This window comes from Oncorhynchus masou, chromosome 32 (assembly GCF_036934945.1).
Source record: "Oncorhynchus masou masou isolate Uvic2021 chromosome 32, UVic_Omas_1.1, whole genome shotgun sequence".
Lineage (NCBI taxonomy): Eukaryota > Metazoa > Chordata > Actinopteri > Salmoniformes > Salmonidae > Oncorhynchus > Oncorhynchus masou.
The window spans coordinates 19,660,186-19,687,521 of NC_088243.1; the positions used below are offsets into that span (position 1 = coordinate 19,660,186).

Below are 27,336 nucleotides of genomic sequence, written 5' to 3' on the forward strand. Positions count from 1 at the left end.
GGTATTTCTATCTAGAAGGTGTTCTATCTGTCGATAAGAACTTTCTACGTTATAGCGGTAATGTTGTTCCTCCACATTGCATTAACTGTGGATATGTTGGCCTGAGGGAGCTGACGTCAGAAGGATCTCTCCACTTAGACTATCCCCTAATGTGTTGCTATGTGTATGTTTCCCAGACATGGATTTAGCCTAGTACTGGACTAAGAAGCACTCTCAATGGACAATCTCCATTGAACATGCTTTTTACTCCAGGACTAGACTTAGTTTGTGTTCAGGAACCCGGCCCTAGATGTTTATTTTTGCATATGCATTGGCCGGTGCAATCAAATTTCCCTTTTGTGTATTAATAAAGTGCTCTCCTCTTTTCTCTCAGACAAGCGTAGTGGGAACACGGTGCAGTACTGGCTCCTCCTGGACCGCATCGTCCAGCAGATCGTCCTTCAGAACGACAAAGGTCACGACCCTGACGTCACCCCTCTGGAGAACTTCAACGTGAAGAACGTGGTGCGAATGTGAGTGAGAGGAGAGGAACGAGAGGGGGATAAATGTTTTGACATGTCTGAGTCGGTTTGACGTCCTCCCCACCTCGCACGGCAGAGCACCGACTGTCAGCATCGTAAATCTCCAAGTGTTATTTAACATGCTTTGTTCTAGAAATGGCTTTAAACCCAAATATGGGGAGCAAGACAAAAATCTGTACTGTATATTTACTCATGAGTTCATCTTATCCTAGGCTTAATACAGTGGCCATAATCATAATCACTCTTGATCAAGGTACTGTACATCATAAATGCTAAATGTAAATCAGCATTTCTATGTATCTATATTTCCCATGATCTCCTTCATTTTACAATCCTTTTCAATACTTTCTGCTGGTCTAGCATGAATTCCCTGATCCCTTAATACTTGCCACAAATCAGCAAGTCATTTTGTGGATTTTACAGGGATTTTCATAATTTGTTTTTGGAAATATAATCCCAAACTCTTAATCCATAATGAAAGTGCTTTGATCTGTTTTTTTGGATGAGGAAGTCAGTGAGATGTAAATTTCCAAACACACATAGACAGAAACATCAGTCAACCCCCTGCAGCTTCTTCTTGCAAATCTCAATCAGACTCTGGTTATAAAGTCTGACTGTCTCTGGTTAGGTTTAGAAGAAGCTTTCAGGTTCCCTGTTGTTAACTCTGATCACCAATGACTTGTCTACTGAATGTGTTTTTTAACTGAGCCTCTGCCTAACCTCAGGGGGATGTAATGCCTAGTGGGATTGTGCAGTGCTGTTGTGATGTCTTAATACCTCAGATACCGAGCCTAACCTCCTGTGTTGTACTGCTCAGGCTGGTCAACGAGAATGAAGTTAAACAGTGGAAAGAACAGGCGGAGAAAATGAGAAAAGGTACAAACACTAATGCTCTCTGGTTTCTGTTAGCGATGGAACTATCTGAAGGCAGAACCTCCTGTACTGTGTACCATCACACTGCTGACTGATCTGATCTGCTATGGTCTGGTTTGATCTCGTCTGATCTGGTTTCTCAGACCACCACGAGCTGCAGCAGAAGTTTGACAAGAAGGAACGCGAGTGTGACGCCAAGACCCAGGAGAAGGAGGACATGATGCAGACGCTGAATAAGATGAAGGAGAAGCTGGAGAAAGAGTCCAGCGAGCACAAACAGGTCAAGCAGCAAGTGGCCGACCTCTCCGCCCAGCTGCATGACCTCAGCACTGTACGTTTGTTTGTTTGTTTGTTTGTTTGTTTGTTTGCTTGTTTGCTTGTTTAGCTCACAATAGGGCTAATCTTCCATGATTCCATGGAAAATACAATAGCATTAGAAATTGCATTGTAATTTTACATTACACAATCATATCTTTACATCCTCCTTTTCCCTATAGCTTTTCAAATCAGGAATGAATGCACAATGTTATGGTTATGTCACAGTTGAACGTCAAACATGGCCTCTGTCCTCGTAGTCTGTTCCCAGATCTGTTTATACTGTCTTGCGAACTCCTATTGACATTGTCATGCTAAACAACAATCATAGGAGTTGGCTATACAGCACAGCAGATTTGGGACCAGGCTAATGTCTTCCTTCGGATTTATTTAACTCAAATACAACCACAAATGTGGATACAATGCAACAAAAACCTTTGAGGAGAAAACGTTAAAAACATATTTGTATTGTGGTTCTCTTCAAACATCAAACAAACACATTCACAGCTAAAAGCTGAATTGATGTAAACAACACATGGCCTAAATAATTGAACTGTGCAAAGACCAAAATAATAACACATTTTGAATAGTCCTCCAGATGACAGTGGTTGCTTTCCTTGGTAAATAGCTTGCAAAACTAGCTAGCCAGCGTACTTCACTGTCCAAACCGCATGGTTTCCCCTGAGCTCAGTTCAGTTTAGGAGTGGATACACAGGATGTTTGGTTAGAGCACAGTTAGACATGAACATCCACACAACAACATTGCCTTGTGATGTTCTTCCAAGTCAATATATGTTGATTGGAACAGTTGTAGTTAAGAACAGAGAGTTTCTAGGATTTCCAAGACGTAACATAGAAAATATTGTAGTACATCCAGTGCTAATCGATTGTACATCCCAATGTCTCCGATCATTTTCAGAGGCCAAATCCAAGTGTTCCTGGTGGTCCTCCATTCATACCTGGGGCCCCTGGAGGTCCCACAGCACCCCCTCCCATGCAGACTGGCATGATCCCAGCCCCTCTACCACTCACTCAGGGCATGCCTCCACCACCACCCCCTCCACCCGGTGGACCCCCACCTCCTCCGGGCATGGCTCCCTTCGGTCTCCCTCCTCCACCTGGAGCTCCAATGGGACCTGGTCTGAAGAAGAAAAATATCCCCCAGCCTTCCAACCCACTCAAGTCATTCAACTGGGCTAAGCTGGCTGAGGTCAGTGAGTGCTGCTTAGTCAGTTACCCTATTCCCTAGAAAGTGCACTACTTTTGACCAGAGCCCTATGGACTCTGGTCAAAATGAATGCACTTAATAGGGAATAGGGTGCCATTTGGGACATAGCCTGTAAATGAGGTGTTTTGTGTGTCTCTGTCTACAACAGAGAGAGTGATGGTTGTGCTGCTAACGCAGACAGAAAGGAGTGTTTTTGTAGCCACACCTCAGTGGCCAGGGGGAATGAAGGATAAGGATGGCCCAATGCTTTATCTCTTGCATTGTTTGCTCAATGGCATGAAATCAATATAGCAAACAAGCCCTGGGTGTGTTTTTATGTTGTTGTTGTAACCTCTAAAGTTTCAGGGGTGTATGGCCTGTGTTCTAGTTGAATAAGCTTTTACAGTCTTAGTTATGGATGGGGGCTGTTTTGTTTTGTTGCAGAATAAGCTGGAAGGCACTGTGTGGACGGACGTCGATGACATCAATGTTTTCAAAATCCTGGACCTTGAGGACATCGAGAAGACCTTCTCTGCATACCAGAGACAGCAGGTACAGTTTAACACCTAAATACCAAAGTATTACTGTAGGGAAATGGCATTTCAGTACATAGCAATTCACCCTTAAGGACAGGACACAAGACCCCAAATCACTTCTTAACAATGTGCATATAACTATTCGGAGGGTTTCCAAGGCCACCGACCATGCTGTTCCAACAAACACTGCTTGCTAGTGATAAACACATGCATGCCATTGCACTCCATAACTGAATGCTTCCAGCAGCACTTCTCAACACTTTGTCTGGAACTGGCTCAGAAGGATATCAGGCCATTACAGTGCTTTTTTTATAGCCTGGTCTCAGATCGGTTTATGCTGTCTTGCCAACTCCTAGGATGACAATGACCATAAGGATTGGCAAGACAGCACAAACAGATCTGGGACCAGGCTATCCTTTTTAGGTCTGTTCAAATTAGTCCTCTACCTTGTGAGTGTTACAGAGAACCAGACAGAACAGGAATGTTTACAACAGGAAGTAGCCATGCTGATAACGTGGTCCTTGGAAAGTTTACTAGTGCTGCATGAGAAGCGTGGCATATTTCACTTAGCCTCTATATGTCCACTTTGTCTACAGTGTTCAATTGAAATCCTCCAGATAGCTTTTCCCATAACCAACCTAATAAGACTGATTATAAAGGTCAGACTAGGGCCCTATTTCCATTACTAACTGCCCTTAATGGTACAAATAAAGTTGCATGGAATTCCTTTTGTCGTATAAGGACTTTATGAGTTTTAAGCCATGCTGTTCATGATGTGTCTGAACACAGTTATTTGCATCTCTGACTCACTCTGCTACTCAGGATTCTGCTTGTCCTCACAAACAAATGCATCACTTATCTGCTGAGCTGGCCCTTATTTCTGTAATTCACCATACATAGCCTACTGCATCTTGTAATTAATAATAATGAATGCTGCATCTTCCTTGCTTCCTGCCCACCCGCCTGTTTAGGACTTCTTAACATTGAACAATAAGGTGAGTGACCTCTGACCTCTCTATGTGACCTTTACCCTGCTCTGCGACGTGTCTGACTTAATGCTCGTTACTGTCCTTCATCGTACGCTGCTCTCTCTCTCGCTCTCTCTCTCACTCGACTTTGTTCTCTTTATGTCTGCATGGGGATTGGTGGGCATGTGGGCGTGTGTGTGTGTGTGTGTGTGTGTGTGTCTGTGTCCGTAGGTGAAATACTTGTGAAAGACGTCTTCCCGTAGCCTCTGTGTTTCTGTGGATTCATTCTTTCAGTCAAGTCTTTTTAGAATATACTTCTTAACACACCACCACGTTGTTTGAATGAACTATTTCAGTTTTATTGGTTACCATTTCAAGATGTTTCTGTGCATAATTAGCCAAATTGGTTTTGTGGCACGCAGTCAATTCTGCAAGCAGCTGGAGTCTTGCAACTATAAAAAGTGCCAGATATCCGTTTTCCAAAAACAAATCTCTCCTGTATTCTTTGAGTGAAGCCCCCCCAAATAAAAACAAGCACTTATTCGCCAAACACACCATTTCACACAGCCTGTTTCCCAGCTGTCCTCCATTTGGCAGTTTCATATACTGACCCAGTCAGAGGAACAATCTTCTGTTTTCTGTTCATACTGTGTGTCTCCTGTGCATCCTGGGCTTTTGTTAAGGTTGATGGTGCATATGCATATGGGTATTTTGTCAAGCATTGTTGTGTGTGTGTGTGTGTCACTATCTGGTGTCTATTTGCCTGTTGCTGACCGGTTACTATACCATAGTTTTTTATGAAGATAATATGAGACAGCAGGTGGGGAAATGGAAGAAGCCTTAATAAAAATACTTGTTCCTATTGCCGTTGTTCAACAGCTAAAATGAATGCAGGTGTGAGTCAGCCACAGCCCTCCACCAAACAGCCTTGGGGCACTGTTATTCATGGACTGTATTCATTAGGAACAAAATGAAAACTTACTGAAACAGGGAGGGATTACATGGACTTGTATCATAAAAAAACGCTCATTTTTGTTTTCCGTTGCAAAACATTTTGTTGGGTGTGCCCTAATGAATACAACCCTGGTGTACTGGGTGTGGCTCTTTCTCCCAGAGAGAGTATTATTAAGGTCATGTAGTCACAAGCTTTTGCTGTGTTCAGCAAATACTGCATCCAAAAGTGCTTAAGTGTGATGAATGATATACAATTGTGTGTTTATTAAACAGTAACGCGGTCAAACTTTGGCTCTGTTAATGTGTCATTTAAGGTCATATACAGTAGTGCAACAAGACATTGTTGTGTTCTGCATGCTAGCCTTCATCCAAAAGTGCCTAAGTATGATCAATTATATAATACTGTGTGTTTATATGAACGCAACGTGAAGTTCAGCTGTTGGATGTTATCCACTGAGTATTACTGTTCATGTTCCAACTCTTCTCTCCCTCCCAAATGTTCTCTGTCCAGAAAGAGTCTGAAGATGACACGGTGACCTCCAAGAAGGTCAAGGAGCTGTCAGTCATCGATGGTCGCAGAGCCCAGAACTGTAACATCCTCCTCTCTCGGTTAGTAATTGACAGTTTCTACCCCATGACATCATAGCAGAAGTATGTCCTACTGATATTAGTGGACATCACTTATTGTGATTGTATCCATCTAATGAGTGCTTTAAATGGCTCTCTCCACACACACACACACACACACACACACACACACACACACACACACACACACACACACACACACACACACACACACACACACACACACACACACACACACACACACACACACAGACCTCTGTTACTGTACACAGCCAAGTTACATTAAATGCAGATTTACTCTACCATTTGGGCAATTCTGTATTTACATCAACTTCGACTTGAGTTGAGGGAAACTGTTTCATAATTGACGATGTGTTTAAGCATCAAGTGCAGCCAAGAATGATATATGTATTTTTGTAATGGGATGATGTTGGTCAGGAACTACAGTACCAGTCAAAAGTTTGGACACACCTACTCATTCAAGGGTTTTTCTTTATTTTCAAAAATATTTACATTGTAGAAGAATAGTGAAGACAACAAAACTATGAAATAACACATATGGAATCATGTAGTAACCAAAAAAGTGTTAAACAAATCAAATATATTTTATATTTCAGATTCTTCAAATTAGCCACCATTTGCCTTGACAGCTTTGCACACTCTTGGCATTCTTTCAATCAGCTTCACATGGAATCTGAGCACTTGTTGGCTGCTTTTCCTTCACTCTGCAGTCCAACTCATCCCAAACCATCACAATTGGGTTGAGGTCGGGTGATTGTGGAGGCCAGGTCATCTGATGCAGCATTCCATCACTTCAAATAGCTCTTACACAGCCTGAGGGTCTGTTTTATGTCATTGTCTTGTTGAAAAACAAATGATATTCCCACTAAGTGTAAACCAGATGGGATGGCGCATCGCTGCAGAATGCTGTGGTAGCCATGCTGGTTAAGTGTACCTTTAATTAAATAAATCACCAACAGTGTCATCAGCAAAGCAACCCCACAACGTCGCACTTCCTCCTCCATGTTTCATGGTGCGAACCACATATCTGGAGATCATTCGCTCACCTACTCTCCGTCTCACGAAGACACTGCGGTTGGAACCAAAAATCGCAAATTTGGACCAAAGGACATCTTTCCACCGGTCTAATGTCCATTGCTCATGTTTCTTGGCCCAAGCGAGTCTCTTATTTGAGCTGCAATTTCTGAGGCTGGTAACTCTAATGAACGTATCCTCTGCAGCAGAGGTAACTCTAGGTCTTCCTGTCTTGTGGCGGTCCTCATGAGAGCCAGTTTCATCATAGTGCTGATGGTTTTTGCGAATACACTTGAAGAAACTTTCAAAGTTCTTGAAATTTTTCTGATCAAATCAAATCAAATTGATTTATATAGCCCTTTGTACATCAGCTGATATCTCAAAGTGCTGTACAGAAACCCAGCCTAAAACCCCAAACAGCAAGCAATGCAGGTGTAGAAGCATGGTGGCTAGGAAAAACTCCCTAGATAGGCCAAAACCTAGGAAGAAACCTAGAGAGGAACCTGGCTATGTGGGGTGGCCAGTCCTCTTCTGGCTGTGCCGGGTGGAGATTATAACATAACATGGCCAAGATGTTCAAATGTTCATAAATGACCAGCATGGTCCAATAATAATAAGGCAGAACAGTTGAAACTGGAGCAGCAGTACGGCCAGGTGGACTGGGGACAGCAAGGAGTCATCATGTCAGGTAGTCCTGAGGCATGGTCCTAGGGCTCAGGTCCTCCGAGAGAGAGAAAGAAAGAGAGAATTAGAGAGAGCACACTTAAATTCACACAGGACACTGAATAGGACAGGAGAAGTACTCCAGATATAACAAACTGACCCTAGCCCCCCGATACATAAACTACTGCAGCATAAATACTGGAGGCTGAGACAGGAGGGGTCAGGAGACACTGTGGCCCCATCCGAGGACACCCCCAGGCAGGGCCAAACAGGAAGGATATAACCCCACCCACTTTGCCAAAGCACAGCCCCCACACCACTAGAGGGATAACTTCAACCACCAACTTACCATCCTGAGACAAGGCTGAGTATAGCCCACAAAGATCTCCGCCACGGCACAACCCAAGGGGGGGCGCCAACCCAGACAGGATGACCACATCAGTGACTCAACCCACTCAGGTGATGCACCCCTCCCAGGGACGGTATGAGAGCCCCAGTAAGCCAGTGACTCAGCCCCTGTAATAGGGTTAGAGGCAGAGAATCCCAGTGGAAAGAGGGGAACCGGCCAGGCAGAGACAGCAAGGGCGGTTCGTTGCTCCAGAGCCTTTCCGTTCACCTTCCCACTCCTGGGCCAGACTACACTCAATCATATGACCCACTGAAGAGATGAGTCTTCAGTAAAGACTTCAAGGTTGAGACCGAGTTTGCATCTCTGACATGGGTAGGCAGACCATTCCATAAAAATGGAGCTCTATAGGAGAAAGCCCTGCCTCCAGCTGTTTGCTTAGAAATTCTAGGGACAATTAGGAGGCCTGCGTCTTGTGACCGTAGCGTACGTGTAGGTATGTACGGCAGGACCAAATCAGAGAGATAGGTAGGAGCAAGCCCATGTAATGCTTTGTAGGTTAGCAGTAAAACCTTGAAATCAGCCCTTGCTTTGACAGGAAGCCAGTGTAGGGAGGCTAGCACTGGAGTAATATGATCAATTTTTTTGGTTCTAGTCAGGATTCTAGCAGCCGTATTTAGCACTAACTAAAGTTTATTTAGTGCTTTATCCGGGTAGCCGGAAAGTAGAGCATTGCAGTAGTCTAACCCAGAAGTGACAAAAGCATGGATTAATTTTTCTGCATCATTTTTGGACAGAAAGTTTCTGATTTTTGCAATGTTACGTAGATGGAAAAAAGCGGTCCTTGAAATGGTCTTGATATGTTCTTCAAAAGAGAGATCATGGTCCAGAGTAACGCCGAGGTCCTTCACAGTTTTATTCTAGACGACTGTACAACCATTAATATGAATTGTCAGATTCAACAGAAGATCTCTTTGTTTCTTGGGACCTAGAACAAGCATCTCTGTTTTGTCCGAGTTTAAAAGTAGAAAGTTTGCAGCCATCCACTTCCTTATGTCTGAAACACATGCTTCTAGTGAGGGCAATTTTGGGGCTTGACTGACCATGTCTTAAAGTAATGATGGACTGATGTTTCTCTTTGCTTATGTGAGCTGTTCTTGCCATAATATGGACTTGGTATTTATCTCCTGTATACCAACCCCACCTTGTCACAACACAACTCAAACGCATTAAAAAGGATAGAAATTCCACAAATGGAACTGTTAACAAGGCACACCTGTACATTGAAATGAATTCCAGATGACTACCTCATGAAGTTGGTTGAGAGAATGCCAAGAGTGTGGGGTGAGAGAATGCCAAGATTATGCAAAGCTGTCATCAAGGCAAAGGGTGCCTACTTTGGAGAATCTAAAATCTAAAATATTTTGATTTGTTTAACACTTTTTGCACATAGTGTTGATGTCTTCATTACTATTATACAATGCAGAACATAGTTAAAATAAAGAATATCTCTGGAATGAGTAGGTGTGTCCAAACATTTGACTAGTACTGTATTTTATTAACCTGTGTTTAACTAGGCAATTCAGTTAAGAACAAATTCTTATTTTCAATGACGGCCTAGGAACTGCCTGTTCAGGGGCAGAACGACAGGTTTGTACCTTGTCAGCTCGGGGTTTGAACTTGCAACCTTCCGGTTACTAGTCCAATGCTCTAACCACTAGGCTACCTTGCCACCCCTGTTTCATTACTGTCCTCCCTGGTCTCCATGGCAGCTACCACAAACAAAGAGGTATTTTCTACTAAGTTAATTTCATGTTGCTATCATTCTCAATTTAACAACTGTGAATGAAACTTCGAAGTTTACGGGATTCAGCTATTTCTATTTCTTCCTGTCTCATTCAATTTTTGTGGTCACAAGTGGTGGTTCATTCCTGTTGCCAGCTTGCAGAACTGAAAATATTATCTTTCTGCAAAGTGGCATAAATGATGCATTTAACGTGCCTTTTCACTCTTAGCCAACACATTGAATAAGGGATATATGTATTTAATAATATTGACATGACTGAACCTTAATTGCTCTGTCATTCGTGTGTGTCTAAATCATGCATGCTGACTGTGAGACATCCAAAGTCCTGTCAGAAAGCACCGTGGTTGCGGTGGTAGGCTAGGGCTTCAGGCCTAGCTCCTTTAGAGCCTGGTGTGTGTGTCTGTTTGTGTGTGTGTGTGGAGAGCTACCCTGTGTTTCTGCCCAAGTCTTTTAGAACTGTGTGTTCATTGGTTTCCTGGCACATTATGATTGTGTTGGTGTGCCAGTGCAGCCTCAGTGTTCAGGCTGTCTGCCACCTGCTATCTCTGGCTGGCTGGGGGCTAGTAGCTGGGACTTAAAACACCTATCTCTGGCTGGCTGGGGGCAAGTAGCTGGGACTTAAAACACCTGCTATCTCTGGCTGGCTAGGGGCTAGTAGCTGGGACTTCCAGTTGAAGTCGGAAGTTTACATACACTTAGGTTGGAGTCATTAAAACTAGTTTTTCAACCACTCCACAAATTTATTGTTAACAAACTACAGTTGGTTAGGACACCTACTTTGTGCATGACACAATACATTTTTCCAACAATTGTTTACAGTCAGATTATTTCACTTCTAATTCACTGTATCACAATTCCAGTGGGTCAAACGTTTTTATACACTAAGTTGACTGTGCCTTTAAACAGCTTGGAAAATTCCAGAAAATGGAGTCATGACTTTATAAGCTTCTGGTAGGCTAATTTTAAATTATGTTAGTCAATTGGAGGTGTACCTGTGGATGTATTTCTAGGCCTACCTACAAACCCAGTACCTCTTTGCTTGACATCATGGGAAAATCAAAAGAAATCAACCAAGACCTCAGAAAACAAATTGTAGTCTGGTTTATCCTTGGGAGCAATGCTACCAAATACTTATTGAGTGTATGTAACTTCTGACACACTGGGAATGTGATGAAAGAAATTAAAGCAGAAATAAATCATTCTCTCTACTATTAATCTGACATTTCGCATTCTTAAAATAAAGTGGTGATCCTAACTGAACTAAGACAGGGATTTTTATTTGGATTAAATGTCAGGAATTGTGAAAAACTGAGATTAAATGTATTTGGCTAAAATGTATGTAAACTTCTGACTTCAAATGTAAAACACTAAATCTTTGTTTCTGCAAATGCTAAAAGTTTGGGACAGGTTCGTTAGCTTGTGACTCTCTCTTTATGACTGATACTCATAGTGCTTTTCAAAATGGATACTACAACTCTTAAATTGACAGATTTTTGTGTGAGGCGACACAAATTGAACAGGACATAACATGGAAGCACCGTACATCACTGTTAAAACAAACTGTTAACACATCAATAACAAGACATTAACTGGTAAAACTGATGTCCTCTCCTATTGACCATTTTAATGTAATGCACAGTAGTCCTCTGTGGTAATGATAATGCTGTTGTGTTGCAGGCTGAAGCTGACCAATGAGGAGATCAAGAGGGCCATCATGACGATGGACGAACACGAGGATCTGCCCAAGGACATGCTGGAGCAGGTGGGCCCTCCTCTCACTCTCTGATACAGCATGTAGCCCTCCTCTCACTCTCTGATACAGCATGTAGCCCTCCTCTCACTCTCTGATACAGCATGTAGCCCCCCTCTCACTCTCTGATACAGCATGTAGCACACCTCTCACTCTCTGATACAGCATGTAGCCACCCTCTCACTCTCTGGTACAGCAAGTAGGTATCCTCTCTCTCTCTGATACAACAGTAGGTCTCTCTCTCTGATGCAGCATGTAGCCCTCCCCTCTCTCTCTCTCTCTCTCTCTCTCTCTCTCTCTGATACAGCATGTAGTCCTCTTCTCTCTCTCTGATACAACATGTAGCCCTCCTCTCTCTCTCTCTCTCTCTCTCTCTCTAATACAGCATGTAGTCCTCTTCTCTCTCTCTCTCTCTCTGATACAGCATGTAGCCCTCCTCTCTCTCTCTCTCTCTCTCTCTTTGATACAGCATGTAGCCCTACTCTCTCTCTCTCTCTCCCTCTCTCTTTCTCTCTCTCTCTCTTTCACTCTCTGATACAGCATGTAGCCCTACTCTCTCTCTCTCTCTCTCTCTCTCTCTCTCTCTCTCTCTCTCTCTCTCTCCCTCTCCCCTCTCTCTCTCTCTCTCTTTTTTAGGGAGCCCTTTTCTGTTTCTACTCTGATTGAAGTACAACACACAGGCCAAATGTATCACCATATTGCAGAGAATTCTGTAAGCCAATGATTGCTTTGATGATGACTAACTGATGACATGTAATCGTAAAACTCCTCGTCCCCTTTTAACCTGCACTCAAAACCACTGAGCCTTCATGTTCTTTATCGCCCCATAACTATGACGATGACTAGGTGAAAAAGTATAGTATTTTCAAATAGATGTGAGTAATTGAAGGCTAATCGAGTTTTATAAGACTTTTCATTGCTATTGCTTTAATCTAGGGCCCTAATTAAAGAAAGTCTGCAGTGTTCATAGGGAGTGCGCTAGTGACGGAATGGAGCATTTGTAGTGGTGGGGCCCGGCCCGGCCGGCCTGGATGGCGGAGGTTATTTAGCAAGGTTTTAAAGCATCTGAATACTGTTAGTGGGAATACTGCCTGACTGCCATGTCTGTTCTGAGTTCTGAAGAAAAATGTGTCCAGCTGCCAACCTAATCCATCTGTTCAATGGAACATGATCAAAGTTCTACGAGTTCTAGGTCTGAGTCATTTAAACATAATTTACATTCAGAGCACAGAGGCCATTTATTTCCAGCAGAAGATTACCACATCTCAGTGATAACTCTGCATGTCTTTTCAATGATAATAATTCATAATTGATTTGATTTCTATAGCGCTTTTCCAGATTGTCAAATCTCTTTAGTTAGTAAGGGGTGAAACTCCCTATACCTGACATTTTGCGCCAGAAAGCTCATCACACATCAGCTATCACAGTGGAGAGAAGGGTATTAGTGTGTGGCTGTACAAGTTCTCTCTTGATAATTGTCCTGTTCCTGTCCAGCTGCTGAAGTTTGTCCCGGAGAAGAGTGACGTGGATCTCCTGGAGGAGCACAAGCATGAGCTGGACCGCATGGCCAAGGCTGACCGCTTCCTGTACGAGATGAGCAGGTACGCACTTTGGTTCGGTATAATGACTTTTGGTACTGCTAGAATGTGTAACACCACATTCCCAATAATAACAATACATTTTACTTGTAATGCGCTTTCCAAAACCCCAAATTGCTAAAACCCCGCAGTGCTAGACACTATCCTCAGCATGTTATTTGTTGGTAAACTGTGGAAAATATTCAGCTGCTCTCGGATGACAATGGATGTTGACTTTAATACTGCTTCTTCATTGTCAACATGTAGTCTTCATCAGGTCTTTTACTATAACAACACGTTCTGTGTTAGTCTTGAATCAACGTTACTGTTAACAGGAATTGACACAGATCATTGCAGTACCAACAGCAGCATATGTAAACAGCATGACACTCAGTGACACGTGCTAGCTGGATGTCAACGTCTTTTAACACAAATCACTTTGGTATATCTACTGTAACTGCTGAGGGACATCACTGCCAGACATGAAGCTGTGACCCAGATCTCCCAGTGAAGGCCATTGGTCCTGACTGTGAGGGCTTGGGGAGAGTAGAACGATTGGTATTGTTCTTTAGTGAATAAAATATACAGCACTTCCCTGCATTTTTCCCTGTGTAGGTCAAACAAATGTATTACCTTTTGGAGTGCTGTCCATGTAATTCACTATGGACTATAAATACGAGAATTCATGCCCAAACTAGTTTTAGAAGTATAATATGTGAGTGAGCAAATAGATTATTATTTCTTTAGATTATTCTTTACCATGAGTCATGTTATCTGAGCTGAGGGGGAGCCTGTGGCTGAGGGGTAGGGGAGCTTGTGGCTGAGGGGTAGGGGAGCCTGTGGCTGAGGGGTAGAGGAGCCTGTGGCTGAGGGGGAGCCTGTGGCTGAGGGGTAGAGGAGCCTGTGGCTGAGGGGTAGGGGAGCCTGTGGCTGAGGGGTAGAGGAGCCTGTGGCTGAGGGGTAGGGGAGCCTGTGGCTGAGGGGTAGAGGAGCCTGTGGCTGAGGGGTAGGGGAGCCTGTGGCTGAGGGGTAGAGGAGCTTGTGGCTGAGGGGTAGGGGAGCCTGTGGCTGAGGGGTAGAGGAGCCTGTGGCTGAGGGGGAGCCTGTGGCTGAGGGGTAGAGGAGCCTGTGGCTGAGGGGTAGGGGAGCCTGTGGCTGAGGGGTAGGGGAGCCTGTGGCTGAGGGGGTAGGGGAGCCTGTGGGTGAGGGGTAGGGGAGCCTGTGGCTGAGGGGTAGGGGAGCCTGTGGCTGAGGGGTAGGGGAGCCTGTGGCTGAGGGGTAGGGGAGCCTGTGGCTGAGGGGTTGGGGAGCCTGTGGCTTAGGGGTAGGGGAGCCTGTGGCTGAGGGGTAGGGGAGCCTGTGGCTGAGGGGTAGGGGAGCCTGTGGCTGAGGGGTAGGGGAGCCTGTGGCTGAGGGGTAGGGGAGCCTGTGGCTGAGGGGTAGGGGAGCCTGTGGCTGAGGGGTAGGGGGGCCTGTGGCTGAGGGGTAGGGGAGCCTGTGGCTGAGGGGTAGGGGAGGCTGTGGCTGAGGGGGAGGCCGTGGCTGAGGGGTAGAGGAGCCTGTGGCTGAGGGGTAGGGGAGCCTGTGGCTGAGGGGTAGGGGAGCCTGTGGCTGAGGGGTAGGGGAGCCTGTGGCTGAGGGGTAGGGGAGCCTGTGGCTGAGGGGTAGGGGAGCCTGTGGCTGAGGGGTAGGGGAGCCTGTGGCTGAGGGGTAGGGGAGGCTGTGGCTGAGGGGGAGGCCGTGGCTGAGGGGGAGGCCGTGGCTGAGGGGGAGGCCGTGGCTGAGGGGGAGGCCGTGGTTGAGCGTGAGGCTGTGGTTGAGGTGGAGGCTGTGGCTGAGGCTGTGGCTGAGGCTGTGGCTGAGGCTGTGGCTGAGGCTGTGGTTGAGGTGGAGGCTGTGGTTGAGACTGTGGTTGATGGGGAGGCTGGTGCAAAGGTGGCGGCAAGCAGCTGAACTCTCCATGTAACTGTTGTTAATGAGTGAATATGAAACCTCCCTGGGGAGACACCCTCAGCTAGGGCAGGAAAAGAAACCCCAGGGCCAGGGCTCTCTGCAGTCCTTTAATGGGCATTCCTCTACTGCGTTACAAATGAAGGTTGGATTACTAGATTATAGGAAAGGAAACGTATGACCAGGTGCCATTGTGAGTGTAGTACCAGCACCATTTTTTCCTTGATGTATCAAGCCATTTACTATGGGAATAGAGACTTCCTTACAGGATCTGGAGTCGTTTCTCCTTTTGTGTTTAGCCTTCCTGAAAACATTGAAGCTGTGGTAACAGAGTTTGGGCAGGGAGCAGGAATGGAGCTTCTTTATTCAATGTGTTTTTCATGTTGAATATTTAATCCAGTAAGATCATTTGTGAAAGATGTATGTAACCTCTGCAAAAAAATAAACGTCCTGTCACTGTCAACTGTGTTTATTTTCAGCAAACTTAACATGTGTAAATATTTGTATGAACATAACAAGATTCAACAACTGAGACATAAACTGAGTTCCACAGACATGTGACTAACAGAAATAGAATAATATGTCCCTGCACCAGATTGGCCAGTTCTTGCTGTGAGATGTTGCCCCACACTTCCGCCGAGGAACCTGTAAGTTCCTGGACATTTCTGGGGGGAATGGCCATAGCCCTCACTCTCCGATCCAACAGGTCCCAGACGTGCTCAATGGGATTGAGATCCAGGCTCTTCGCTGGCCATGGCAGAATACTGACATTCCTGTCTTGCAGGAAATCACGCACAGAACGAGCAGTATGGCTGGTGGCATTGTCATGCTGGAGGGCCACGTCAGGATGAGCCTGCAGGAAGGGTACCACATGAGGGAGGAGGATGTCTTTCCTGTAACACAGAGCGTTGAGATTGCCTGCAATGACAACAAGCTCAGTCTGATGATACTGTGACACAACGCCCCAGACCATGACGGACCCTCCACCTCCAAATCGATCCCTCTCCAGAGTACAGGCCTCGGTGTAACGCTCATTCCTTTGACAATAAATGCGAATCCGACCATCACCCCTGGTGAGACAAAATCGTGACTCGTTAGTGAAGAGCACTTTTTGCCAGTCCTGTCTGGTCCAGCGACGGTGGGTTTGTGCCCATAGGCGACGTTGTTGCCGGTGATGTCTGGTGAGGACCTGCCTTACAATAGGCCTACAAGCCCTCAGTCCAGCCTCTCTCAGCCTATTGTGGACAGTCTGAGCACTGATGGAGGGATTGTGCGTTCCTGGTGTAACTCAGGCAGTTGTTGCCATCCTGTACCTGTCCCGCAGGTGTGATGTTCGGATGTACCGATCCTGTGAGGTGTTACACTGCGAGGACGATCAGCTGTCCGTCCTGTCTCCCTGTAGTGCTGTCTTAGGCGTCTCACAGTATTGACATTGCAATTTATTGCCCTGGCCACATCTGCAGTCCTCATGCCTCCTTGCAGCATGTCTAAGGCCCGTACAGGCAGATGAGCAGGGACCCTGGGAATCTTTCTTTTGGTGTTTTTCAGAGTCAGTAGAGTCAGTGTCTTAACGACTGTTCCACGGGTGCATGTTCCTTAATTGTTTATGGTTCATTGAACAAGCATAGGAAACAGTGTTTAAACCCTTTACAATGAAGATCTGTGACGTTAATTAGGTTTTTACCAATTATCTTTGAAAGACGGGGTCCTGAAAAAGGGCCGTTTCTTTTTTTGCTGATTTTTTTGTTGTTGTCTGGTCACAAAACCTCTGTGTTGATCAAATGTCTGAACAAAACCACAAAACAAGTGTATTTCTATTCAAAGTTCATAGACTTCATTTAGGAAAGGTCATATCAAATAGACAGGTGGGACTTTGGAGGAAGAAAATTATTCCTCAAAAAGAAAGGACCAAGGCACTCTTCATATAATTAATTAAAATGCCTTTATTAGTATGGCATGCTCAATAAAAACAACGTTTTTTTTAAACCGATGCGTTTCGGCTGCATGGCCTTCGTCAGGGAGTACAAAAAAACGAATACAAGGTCCTCTTTTAAACAGCTTTTCAATTAGCCCTAATTGGAAGAGGGAGTGGTTACACAGTTGATTAGACACACCTAGTAAGCAATACTATACACATTAAACGGTGAAATACTGTCGCTATGTTATCATTAAAATACAACTCCAAGCTAGAAGTATCAGAAGACTAAAAGGTAGTTCTAACCTTAAATATAACTGGGAGAAGTGTCAAGAATAAGAAAGCAATATTTTCCATAGTACACTAGAACATCAAAACATGAACAACAACAGTCTAACCATAGCTGAGGGCAAATTAATGTTGTAACCAGTCCCTCTTCCAATTAGGAATTTACAATGAATTACTTTTGAGTATTTAGGACACATCACAGCTGAGACAATGATGGAAATCCTGAGGGACAAGGAGAGTGGCAAAGAGCACCTTCTATCTACCAAAATGTACTATTGTGTACCTTAGTAGCGCTTCCCTTCCTCCTCTTTCTACTAGTGAAGAAAATTATTATTGAAAACATGTCAACTATATTTAGTCCAACTGTTTATTGAAAACAAATACATTTTCACAGTAAGCACGTGTTGTCTATCAAACACATTGTTACAGTTGTTGGTTATTTTGAATTTGAGTCGTATTAGCATAGGGGTGACATGAATCAAAACACCTTAAAACAAGACATAGAATCAAGAACAATATACAACTACCTGAAACAAGCGCCCTACGATTTTCCACAAGGCAGCTTCTTGTCATTGTTGCTAGCTATCTGACTGTTCAGAGTCATAACACACGGCTTTATGCCTCATCGACGCGTGCGCATCATTTCTGTGACGTCGTCAGGCAACCCGTCTAATACACAACAGTTTCAGTGAAGGGTAATGTCTATGTAAATTCTGATTGAAACATAATATTTGGACCTCTTTCTACAATACAGAATCAACCACTACCAGCCAAGGCTGCAGTCTCTCTTCTTCAAAAAGAAATTTGCTGAAAGAATCGTCGAAGTCAAACCTAAAGTTGAAGGTAGGATTTTCCTACAATGTTCCATGCTCAAATGATCTACCTTTAAAAGAAGTAGTGCACTATATATAGAATAGTGTGCCATTTGGTGGTTCCTGGTCAAAGGTAATGCATTACATAGGAACTAGGGTGCCATTTGGTGGTCCCCGCTCAAAGGTAATGCATTACATAGGAACTAGGGTGCCATTTGGTGGTCCCCGCTCAAAGGTAATGCATTACATAGGAACTAGGGTGCCATTTGGTGGTCCCCGCTCAAAGGTAATGCATTACATAGGAACTAGGGTGCCATTTGGCGGTCCCCGCTCAAAGGTAATGCATTACATAGGAACTAGGGTGCCATTTGGTGGTCCCCGCTCAAAGGTAATGCATTACATAGGAACTAGGGTGCCATTTGGTTGTCCCCGCTCAAAGGTAATGCATTACATAGGGACTAGGGTGCCATTTGGTGGTCCCCGCTCAAAGGTAATGCATGACATAGGAACTAGGGTGCCATTTGGTGGTTCCTGGTCAAAGGTAATGCATTACATAGGGACTAGGGTGCCATTTGGTTGTCCCCGCTCAAAGGTAATGCATTACATAGGGACTAGGGTGCCATTTGGTGGTCCCCGCTCAAAGGTAATGCATGACATAGGAACTAGGGTGCCATTTGGTGGTCCCTGGTCAAAAGTAATGCATTGCATAGGGACTAGGGTGCTATTTGGTGGTCCCTGGTCAAAGGTAATGCATTACATAGGGACTAGGGTGCCATTTAACCAATGTCTTATCCTCATAACAGTAGCGTCCTCTTCCTCTCCCCAGCACTGAACAGGGCATCTAAAGAGGTGCTGCAGAGTCACAACCTCAAGCAGCTTCTGGAGGTGGTCCTGGCCTTTGGTAACTACATGAACAAGGGTCAGAGGGGGAACGCCTATGGCTTCAAAGTGTCCTCACTCAACAAGATTGCTGACACCAAGTCCAGCATTGACAAGTAAGAAATGTTCTGGCTTGAGCATTTATCCTTTATTTATACATGAAAACTACCATTGACATAAAAACATTTTTGTTCATAGACCTGTCCAAATAACACCATACTAAGAGCATTGATGTGTGTCGTGTGTGATGATGTGTGCGATATGAATTCTAAAGTGTGATATGAATTCTAATGTGTGATATGAATTCTAATGTGTGATATGAATTCTAAAGTGTGATATGAATTCTAATGTGTGATATGAATTCTAATGTGCGATATGAATTCTAATGTGTGATATGAATTCTAAAGTGTGATATGAATTCTAATGTGTGATATGAATTCTAATGTGTGATATGAATTCTAATGTGCGATATGAATTCTAATGTGCGATGTGAATTCTAATGTGCGATGTGACTTCTAATGTGTGGTATGTGTTTGTAGGAACATCACTCTGCTGCATTACCTGATCACCATCCTGGAGCATAAGTATCCCAAAGTGGCCGTGTTCCAGGAAGAGCTTCAGAGTGTTCCAGAGGCAGCCAAAGTCAAGTACGAGCTGCTACTAAGGCTGACTGAATCAACAAACACACAGACACAACACACACACACACACACACACACACACACACACACACACACACACACACACACACACACACACACACAGAGAGAGATGCTGTTTCATAAACCTAAGTTGCTCTCATTTATGTGTAACTGTGTGTAATTAACCTTGCAAAAACAATGTAATTCTTGATTTTTCCTCTCTAAGCCAAATTGATGGTGCCTGGCTTTAAGTAGAAAGACCGTATTGCTGTTTGTATTACCTTACATGCCGTGTTTACAGAGAGGGTCAAAGGTCATGTTTATATTGTCTGGATTTTTCAGAGGCACAGGTTGTCCTAATAGCCCATATTTTAGTGATCCTCTTGAAATGTGGAAAGTGTGAACTGTGAACCCTGCAATCCTCAAAATGTCAAGGTGTTTCCTATCGTACCACAACAAAGCAATAGTGTAACAGTCAGCATTAAAACAATTACAATAATTCAGGTCGCAAATAAAGATAATCTAAGTTAGAGTTTCTGTTAAACCTAGTGAACCCTGTATCCATGCCTTTCCTGACTGAGAAGGAAGGAAGTTGGGTTTTATCCTCACACATTTCCTGTCTCTAAGTTGTGGCTTGGTTGGAGCACAGATGGTTTGTAATTGTTTCACGTCAATAAACTCCTCTCTCCACTCCCTCCCTTTCCTTTCCCCTTTCCTCCTCTCCTCTCATCTTTCTTCACTCCCTTTCCTTCCCTTTCCTCTACCCTTATCCACAGTATGACAGAGCTGGAGAAAGACATCAACAACTTGCGTTCTGGACTGAAGAGTGTGGAAATGGTGAGTGGCCATTTCTATTGGTTTACCCTTAATGGAGCCACACATGGTATCAGAGGCAGTATAGTTGGGCTTGACACTCCTCTACCTCCTGTTCATGAGTCTCAATAAGTTTCCACTGACAGAACTCCAAAGATTAGGGCCTGGAGTTTTGCCTTGTCATATCACATCGTATCCTTGTGTTGTGGGTTGTCTGATGACAGTCATATAATTATCCTGTAATGCTGTTCCCTACTGTATAGGAGCTGGAGTTTCAGAGAGGTCTTCCTCAGGTTTCGGGGGATAAGTTTGTGTCTGTGGTGAGCCAGTTCATCACCGTGGCCAGCTTCAGCTTCTCAGACGTGGAGGATTCTCTGACCGAGGCCAAGGAGCTGGTGAGAACCGGCGGGGGCCAGGGTCTGGGGACCGCATTGTCCGTCTGCCCCCTCCTCCTCATGCTTCTCTCCACTACTAGGAGCTCTGATGGAGCTATAAAACTAAAATATGGTCGCTTTAAAGACTTTATAAGGGCAGAGCAAATGGCAAATCCTGTAACTTTATACTTGGCCACAACCAAGTAGGTAGCACACATTAAGTGTTCTTACTGCAGCTTTGAAGTCACCTTTTCAAACAACCAATATACTTGGAAATAGTATGCCTTGTGTTTCACTGTATTTCAATGTGGAGGATGTAGTAACTCACGTTTGTTCAAGGGTTACAGTCTACCTGCATAGACATTGGAACCTCTGAATATAAGCAGTTAATTTTTAACTGAGATGGGTCAAGGCTATCAGTTTCAAAGCCATGGTTTTCCCCCTGGGTCTCCCCTTCATGAAGTGCCATTTGGAATGTATTTGATACATGCACAGTGGATGAGGGTTATGTATGTGTCAAGTTCAACTTTACAATGGCAGGGAGGAGGAAACCACCTGTTGGGAGCAGACCTGGGTTCAAATAATATTTGAAATATTTTAATTACCGAATGTTTGCCCTACCCTGCCTGGAGTGCCAGGTGGGCAGAGTTTGCACTTTTACGACTATTCTGTTGGTTCCAATGTACCAGACAAGCACAATCGAGCCCATATAAAGTATTTGTTATAATTTAAAATAGTATTTGAACCCAGATATGGTGGCATACCCACGTCTCACACATTCATCCCCAGTGAACCTGAAAGAAATCACCTGTGACACGTTGATTGCATTTTATTACAAAGTATTTGGTGTCTAACGTTGTTTTCTCTCCAGTTCCTGAAGGCAGTGCAGCATTTTGGAGAGGATGCAACCCGTATGCAGCCTGACGAGTTCTTCGGAATCTTCGACCAATTCCTGCAGGCGTTCGCTGAGGCCAAGCAGGAGAATGAGAACATGCGCAGACGCAAGGATGAAGAGGAGCGACGGGCCCGCATGGAAGCACAGGTTAGATTAAGATTGTCTATCACCGACCAAAACACTAGAGATAGTCACCTATGGTCACCTTTTAACCACCTAGTCATTATACAACATATATTACAAATGGGTATCAAACCAGAGTTTTTGTTAAACTCTTGACCAACACACACTCAAATGCATGTGCTGTACTGTTACTTTACTCAATACACCAAATACATCCATCACACACTATATTCTACTGTAGGTGTGTGTCATATAGTCAATCCTGTTTTGTCTCGTCAGCTGAAGGAGCAGAGGGAGAAGGAGCACAAGTCCAGGAAGGCTAAGGAGAACTGTGAGGAGGACGGTGAGTTCGACGACCTTGTTTCAGCCCTGCGCTCTGGGGAGGTGTTCGATAAGGACCTGTCCAAGATGAAACGCAACCGCAAGCGCGTCAACTCATCAGCTGAGACCAGCAGGGAGCGGCCAGTCACCAAACTGAACCTCTAAAACAACTGATGACGGATCCTTTGTCCTACTAGAGCTAGGCTATGCTGCCCTCTGGTGGCTTGGAATGGGCCTAGCGCCCCTTCATTTTGGAGTGGACAGAACTCACTACTAAAACAGAACTGAAATGAGCATGAAAGGTGGTGGACAGACCTCTACTTACTCTTCTGCTACTCAAGCAACAATAACCCAGAGCTTGTGTCTGTCTGGAAACAGACATTACCTCCTAATGAAATCCATGAACTATGGATCAGGAGTGACTCTAAGCTATTTGAGTTAACCTACATTTTTAAATGCTGTGGTCTGAATGACAGTTTTACTCATGTCGTGAATGGGGCACTTTAATAGCATAGGGCTGGTGCCCTAGAGTAGGACCCTCTTCTTGACCCTCCCTGTCTGCAAAGATAACCAGGAAGTGGAATGGAAAGCCTGGGATAACACACACACACACTGAGTGACCCTGGCGGAGACACATTTCCTGTTTTAATCGGGAGAATGTACTAGCCTTTGTGTAAAATCTTTCCTGCTATTGTGTTCAGTCAGACTCCCTTAAGGGTATAGTAAAAGATGTCAACCCCATGCATAGAAACAGTGTCTGTTGAAGCACAATCCAGTATGTATGAGTGATAATGTTTTTTAGCTGAGCACAAAAGCATAACAACAAGATACACATTTTGATACTGTTTTTTTTATCACAATTTTACAAAGACCTGATTTAGATATATTAAAAACCAAATCACAGATGCAATATTGCCATTTTATTAGAGCCCTAACTTTCACCTTTAGAAAATAATCTATTAAAACAGCAACAAAAGATGGGTTGAAAAGATAATGTATATTTTACTGTATATACAGTATTGTAAAAGAGTATAGAACCTAGTTTGAAGTTTTGAAAGGATATTGTCTCCGATTTGATTTAAAGTGTTACCAAAAATGATTGCTCTACTTCTGGCCATCCTGACAAACAGTGTGGATATCAGTCTGGAAACTATGCATCCTATACATGTTTTATTTGTGTTCAATACTGTCATATATGTGTATATATTATGTATTGTGCCAATTCCCGTGTCACCTTCTCACTATGTTATGTACAGCAGAAACTTTTCAGTTATTTAGTCAGATCCAATTAGTAAAACCCTTCTAAAAACCTTTGGTCACATTTCTACCGACACCCTCCTTAACTGTGTGATAGCATTTATGATGGAGGTATGTGGGTTCTTTCAATACAGCTTTTTTATTATTTAAACAACTTTCTATTTCGAAACGGACTAAAGTAATAAACCTGGATGTCAATTATTTGTTGAATCTTTGTTATGTTTGCAAGCCAGTAAACCAGTAATTCCTCTTGGACTATCTTCAATAAGTAGCTGTTGGTAATATCTTCCTAGGGCAAATGAATTGAAGTGCTGTCTTTTACCAAGTTTACCTTTGACCTTATTCATTGTCTGTCTGATTGCTTTGTACTCATTGTGGACTTGGAATAGTATCAGGCCAATTTGTGTAAAAACCCTTGGTAACAGTTGGGTGTTTTAAGAGGGAGTGGCCTTACTTGTCTTCCCTGATTATTTAAGGAGTATTACTTGGCCCCAGTCTTAGTGCGCCATCTATAGTTTAGAAGGACATCAGCTCCTACAAGAGCAGCAAGTATATTTTTTTATTCAATAAGTAGCTTTTGGTATTATCTTGCTAGAGCAATTGAAATTGAAGTGCTGTCTTTTTATCTAGTAGCCGACTTAATCATTGCTGTTTGAACTGTATGATTTGCTCATTACTTGTGACTGTTGGATTAGTTTCAGGCCTATTTGTCTAACAATTTTGCTAATATGTGGGTGTGTTTTATTGCAGGGGGTGTTTTTTCCCCCACCTCTGCCAGGCAATCACTGCTGTTGTCTTTCACCTCTGCTAGGCAATTAGTGCTAGTACTTCAGTCTCCCCTGTTTCTTCAGCAGCAGCTGTAAGAGGCAGTATTGTTACCAAACCAGACTGTCTGCTGAGTTGTTTGAGGAAGGCTCCACATCACTCTCTCACTTGAGGATCTTACCTAGTTATTTTCATATCTTATTCGGATCTTTTGTATTTTTGGCAAGTATGTGTGTCCCATTTTCAGTTCACTCCTCTTCCGGTAGATTTTACATTCGCTGCCCACTCAGTGGCTGTAACACTTCTAAGTTAGTGTACCCTGTGAGCACAACCCATGTGGAATTCTTAGTCTCTGGCAGGGTTTGGTACTTCCGATCTACGGCCAATAAAGCTGAGATTAATCTCACCCTGATGGAGACATGGAATACCCTATAACACTGCTACTGGTCATGGTGGTGGTAGCACAGGGCTAATCACTTCTCCTGTGGAGTTTTCTTTCCCCCTCTCACCTGTCTATTGGGTGACTTTCACTTCCTGACGCCTGACTTCAATACATTTCTTTCCTCTTTGTTTCCACTCCTTTTCACCTCACCCTTTCCCAGTCACCTCACACACACAAGGCAGGTAATCAGCTTGACCTCAACTTCACTAATGGCTGTACGCCTACTGATCTCTGATCAATACTCTGTTTCCTTTTCTCCTCCAACCCTCAGACCCTACGCAGATGGTCATGCGCCACCACAATCTTTGCTCTCGCTACTCTTCTATCCTCTCTTCCTTCTGCTAAATTCTCCTGACTCTGCCTCTTTGACCCTACTCTCTTCCCTTTCCGCCTCATTTTGACTCCCACTGTCCCCTTTCCTCCTGGCCAGCCCAACCTTCACCTCTTGCTACGTGGATGAGTCACTCAATACGCACTAACAAAACAGGGCTGTGGGCAGTTGAGTGGAAATGGAGGGAAATTAAACCTCCGGAGGACCTATCCTCCTCCTCCCACTCCCTTCTATCTACCATCTCCGTCTTTATCTGCTGCTAAAACTGCCTTCTATCACTCTAAATTTGTATCTTCTGCCTCCAACCCTGGGAAACTCTTTTCCACTTTTTCATCTCTCCTTAATTATCCTCCCTCTCTGCAGACATTTGTCAACCGCTTTGAAAAAAAGATTGACTACATCCGCTCCTCATTCACTCAGCCTACTGAGTCCACTAGTTCCACTCCCACAGAACTACCCTACGCCTTGACCTCTTTCTCCCCTCTTTCCAGATGAAATCCTGCGACAAGTGATGTCCGGCCGCCCAACAACCTGCCCACTTGACCCCATTCACTTCTCCAGACCATCTCTGGAGACCTTCTCACTTCCCTCATTAATTCATCCCTGACCACTAGCTGCATCCCCTCTGACTTCAAGATGGCCAGAGACGCTCCCCGCAAGAAACCAACACTCGACAGCCTCTGACGTCAAACTAGAGACCGGTATCCCTTTTCTTTCCAAAACACTTGAGCATGCTGTCTCTGACCAACTCTCTCATTATCTCGCATAACAAGCTTCTTGACCCTAACCAGTCAGGCTTCAAGGCAGCTCACTCAACTGAGACCGCTCTCTGCTCTGCCAAAGCTGACTCTTTTCTCATCCTCCTAGATCTAACCATCAGATCCTCATTTCCACCCTCTCAGGGTTGAGCGTCTCAGGCTCTGCACACTCTTGAATTGCATCCTACCTGGCAGGTCGCACCGACCAGTTGGCGTGGAAAGGATCTGCATCTGCACCACATGCTCTCACTACTGGTGTCCCACAGGGCTTGGATCTAGGTCCACTTTTCTCTTTACACCAAGTCACTCGGCTCTGTCACATGGTCTCTCCTATCGTTTCTTTGCGGGTGGCACTCAGCTACTCTTCCCCCTTCTGACACCCAGGTGGCGACATGCATTTCTCCGTATCTTGCAGACATCTCAGCTTGTATGTCTACTCACCACCTCAAGCTCAACCACCTCAAGCTCAAATATCAGAGCTGCTATTCTTCCCAGGGAAGGCCTGCCCACTCCAAGACTTCTCCATCACGGTTGACAACTCCACGATGTCCCTTTCCCAGAGTGCAAAGAACATTGGTGTGACCCTGGAAAACACCCTGTCATTCTCTGCAAACATCAAAGCGGTGATGGAGGTTCATGCTCTACATCATCCATAGAGTACGACCTTCACTCACACAGGAAGCGGTGCAGGTCATAATCCAGGCACTTGTCATCTCTAATCTAGACCACTGCAACTCTGTTGGCTGTGCTCACCATTTGTGCCATCAAACCCCTGAAACTTATCCAGAAGGCTGCAACCCGCATGGTGTTCAACCTTCCCTAGTTTTCTCATGTCACCCCGTTCCTCTGCACACACCACTGGCTTCCATTTGAAGCTTGCATAACCTTCAAGACTCTGTTTTTTGCCTTTGGAGCAGCAAGGGGAAATGCCCCACTTCAGGCTATGCTCAAACCCAACATTCCAACCCAAGCCCTCCGTTCCGCCACCTCTGGTCTCTTGGCCCTCCCACCCCTTAAGCTCTTTGTCCTGGCACCCCAATGGCGGAACAAGCTTCCTCCTAAAGTCAGGTCTGCCCATCTTTCGAAAACATCTGAAACACTACCTCTTTGAAAAGTATCTTAACATGCTCACAATGCCCCCTTTCTTTTTCCCCACTAGCACTGATAAATACTTTGCAGGGAAAATGTACTTGATATGATTGTCTCACCTAGCTATTTTAAGATGAATGCACTAACTGTATGTCACTCTGGATAAGAGTATCTGCTGAATGACTAAAAAGTAATTTAACCCTGTTTTCCAAACTGTGCAACAAAGACAGGTATTCATCTGAGTTATAGTAAGGAGTGGCCAATGCGCCCATGTCTCTATTCTACAGGTTCCATTTACTGTTGGTCTTGTCTGAAAGTGAAGGATTTCTGAAATGTTTTAAAGACATTCTGAGGAAACATCTGCTTCTATGAATTGCAATACTTTGGATACTATTCAGAAAGCATTGTGAATAATGACTTTGCCACTAATAAAACCTCTGGTAACAATTCATCTAGCTGCTGTTTCACCACTCCACCTGTCCTAGGTCAGGATCTGTATTGGCAGTGTCACATATAAGGAACAATACATAAATATATGATGCT

General features: G+C 44.2%; 1 protein-coding gene across 5 annotated transcripts in view; it reads left to right on the top strand.

Annotated features, from left to right (window-relative positions):
• Positions 1–23,609, top strand: part of LOC135525683 (disheveled-associated activator of morphogenesis 1-like) — a 93,381-nt gene extending 69,772 nt beyond the window's left edge. For 4 of the 5 annotated variants that reach the window (XM_064953459.1, XM_064953460.1, XM_064953458.1 and 1 more), the window contains 16 exons: positions 374–512; positions 1,339–1,397; positions 1,538–1,725; positions 2,629–2,919; positions 3,361–3,468; positions 4,424–4,447; positions 5,886–5,983; positions 11,491–11,575; positions 13,058–13,164; positions 18,048–18,136; positions 18,932–19,100; positions 19,524–19,631; positions 20,402–20,462; positions 20,702–20,833; positions 21,684–21,854; positions 22,110–23,609. In XM_064953459.1, coding sequence (XP_064809531.1) covers positions 374–512; positions 1,339–1,397; positions 1,538–1,725; positions 2,629–2,919; positions 3,361–3,468; positions 4,424–4,447; positions 5,886–5,983; positions 11,491–11,575; positions 13,058–13,164; positions 18,048–18,136; positions 18,932–19,100; positions 19,524–19,631; positions 20,402–20,462; positions 20,702–20,833; positions 21,684–21,854; positions 22,110–22,316 — 2,036 coding nt within the window. In that variant the 3' untranslated portion in view covers positions 22,317–23,609. The remainder of the gene's footprint in view (positions 1–373; positions 513–1,338; positions 1,398–1,537; positions 1,726–2,628; positions 2,920–3,360; positions 3,469–4,423; positions 4,448–5,885; positions 5,984–11,490; positions 11,576–13,057; positions 13,165–18,047; positions 18,137–18,931; positions 19,101–19,523; positions 19,632–20,401; positions 20,463–20,701; positions 20,834–21,683; positions 21,855–22,109) is intronic. The other variant, XM_064953462.1, reaches the window with a different exon arrangement.
• Positions 23,610–27,336: the final 3,727 nt, after the last annotated feature.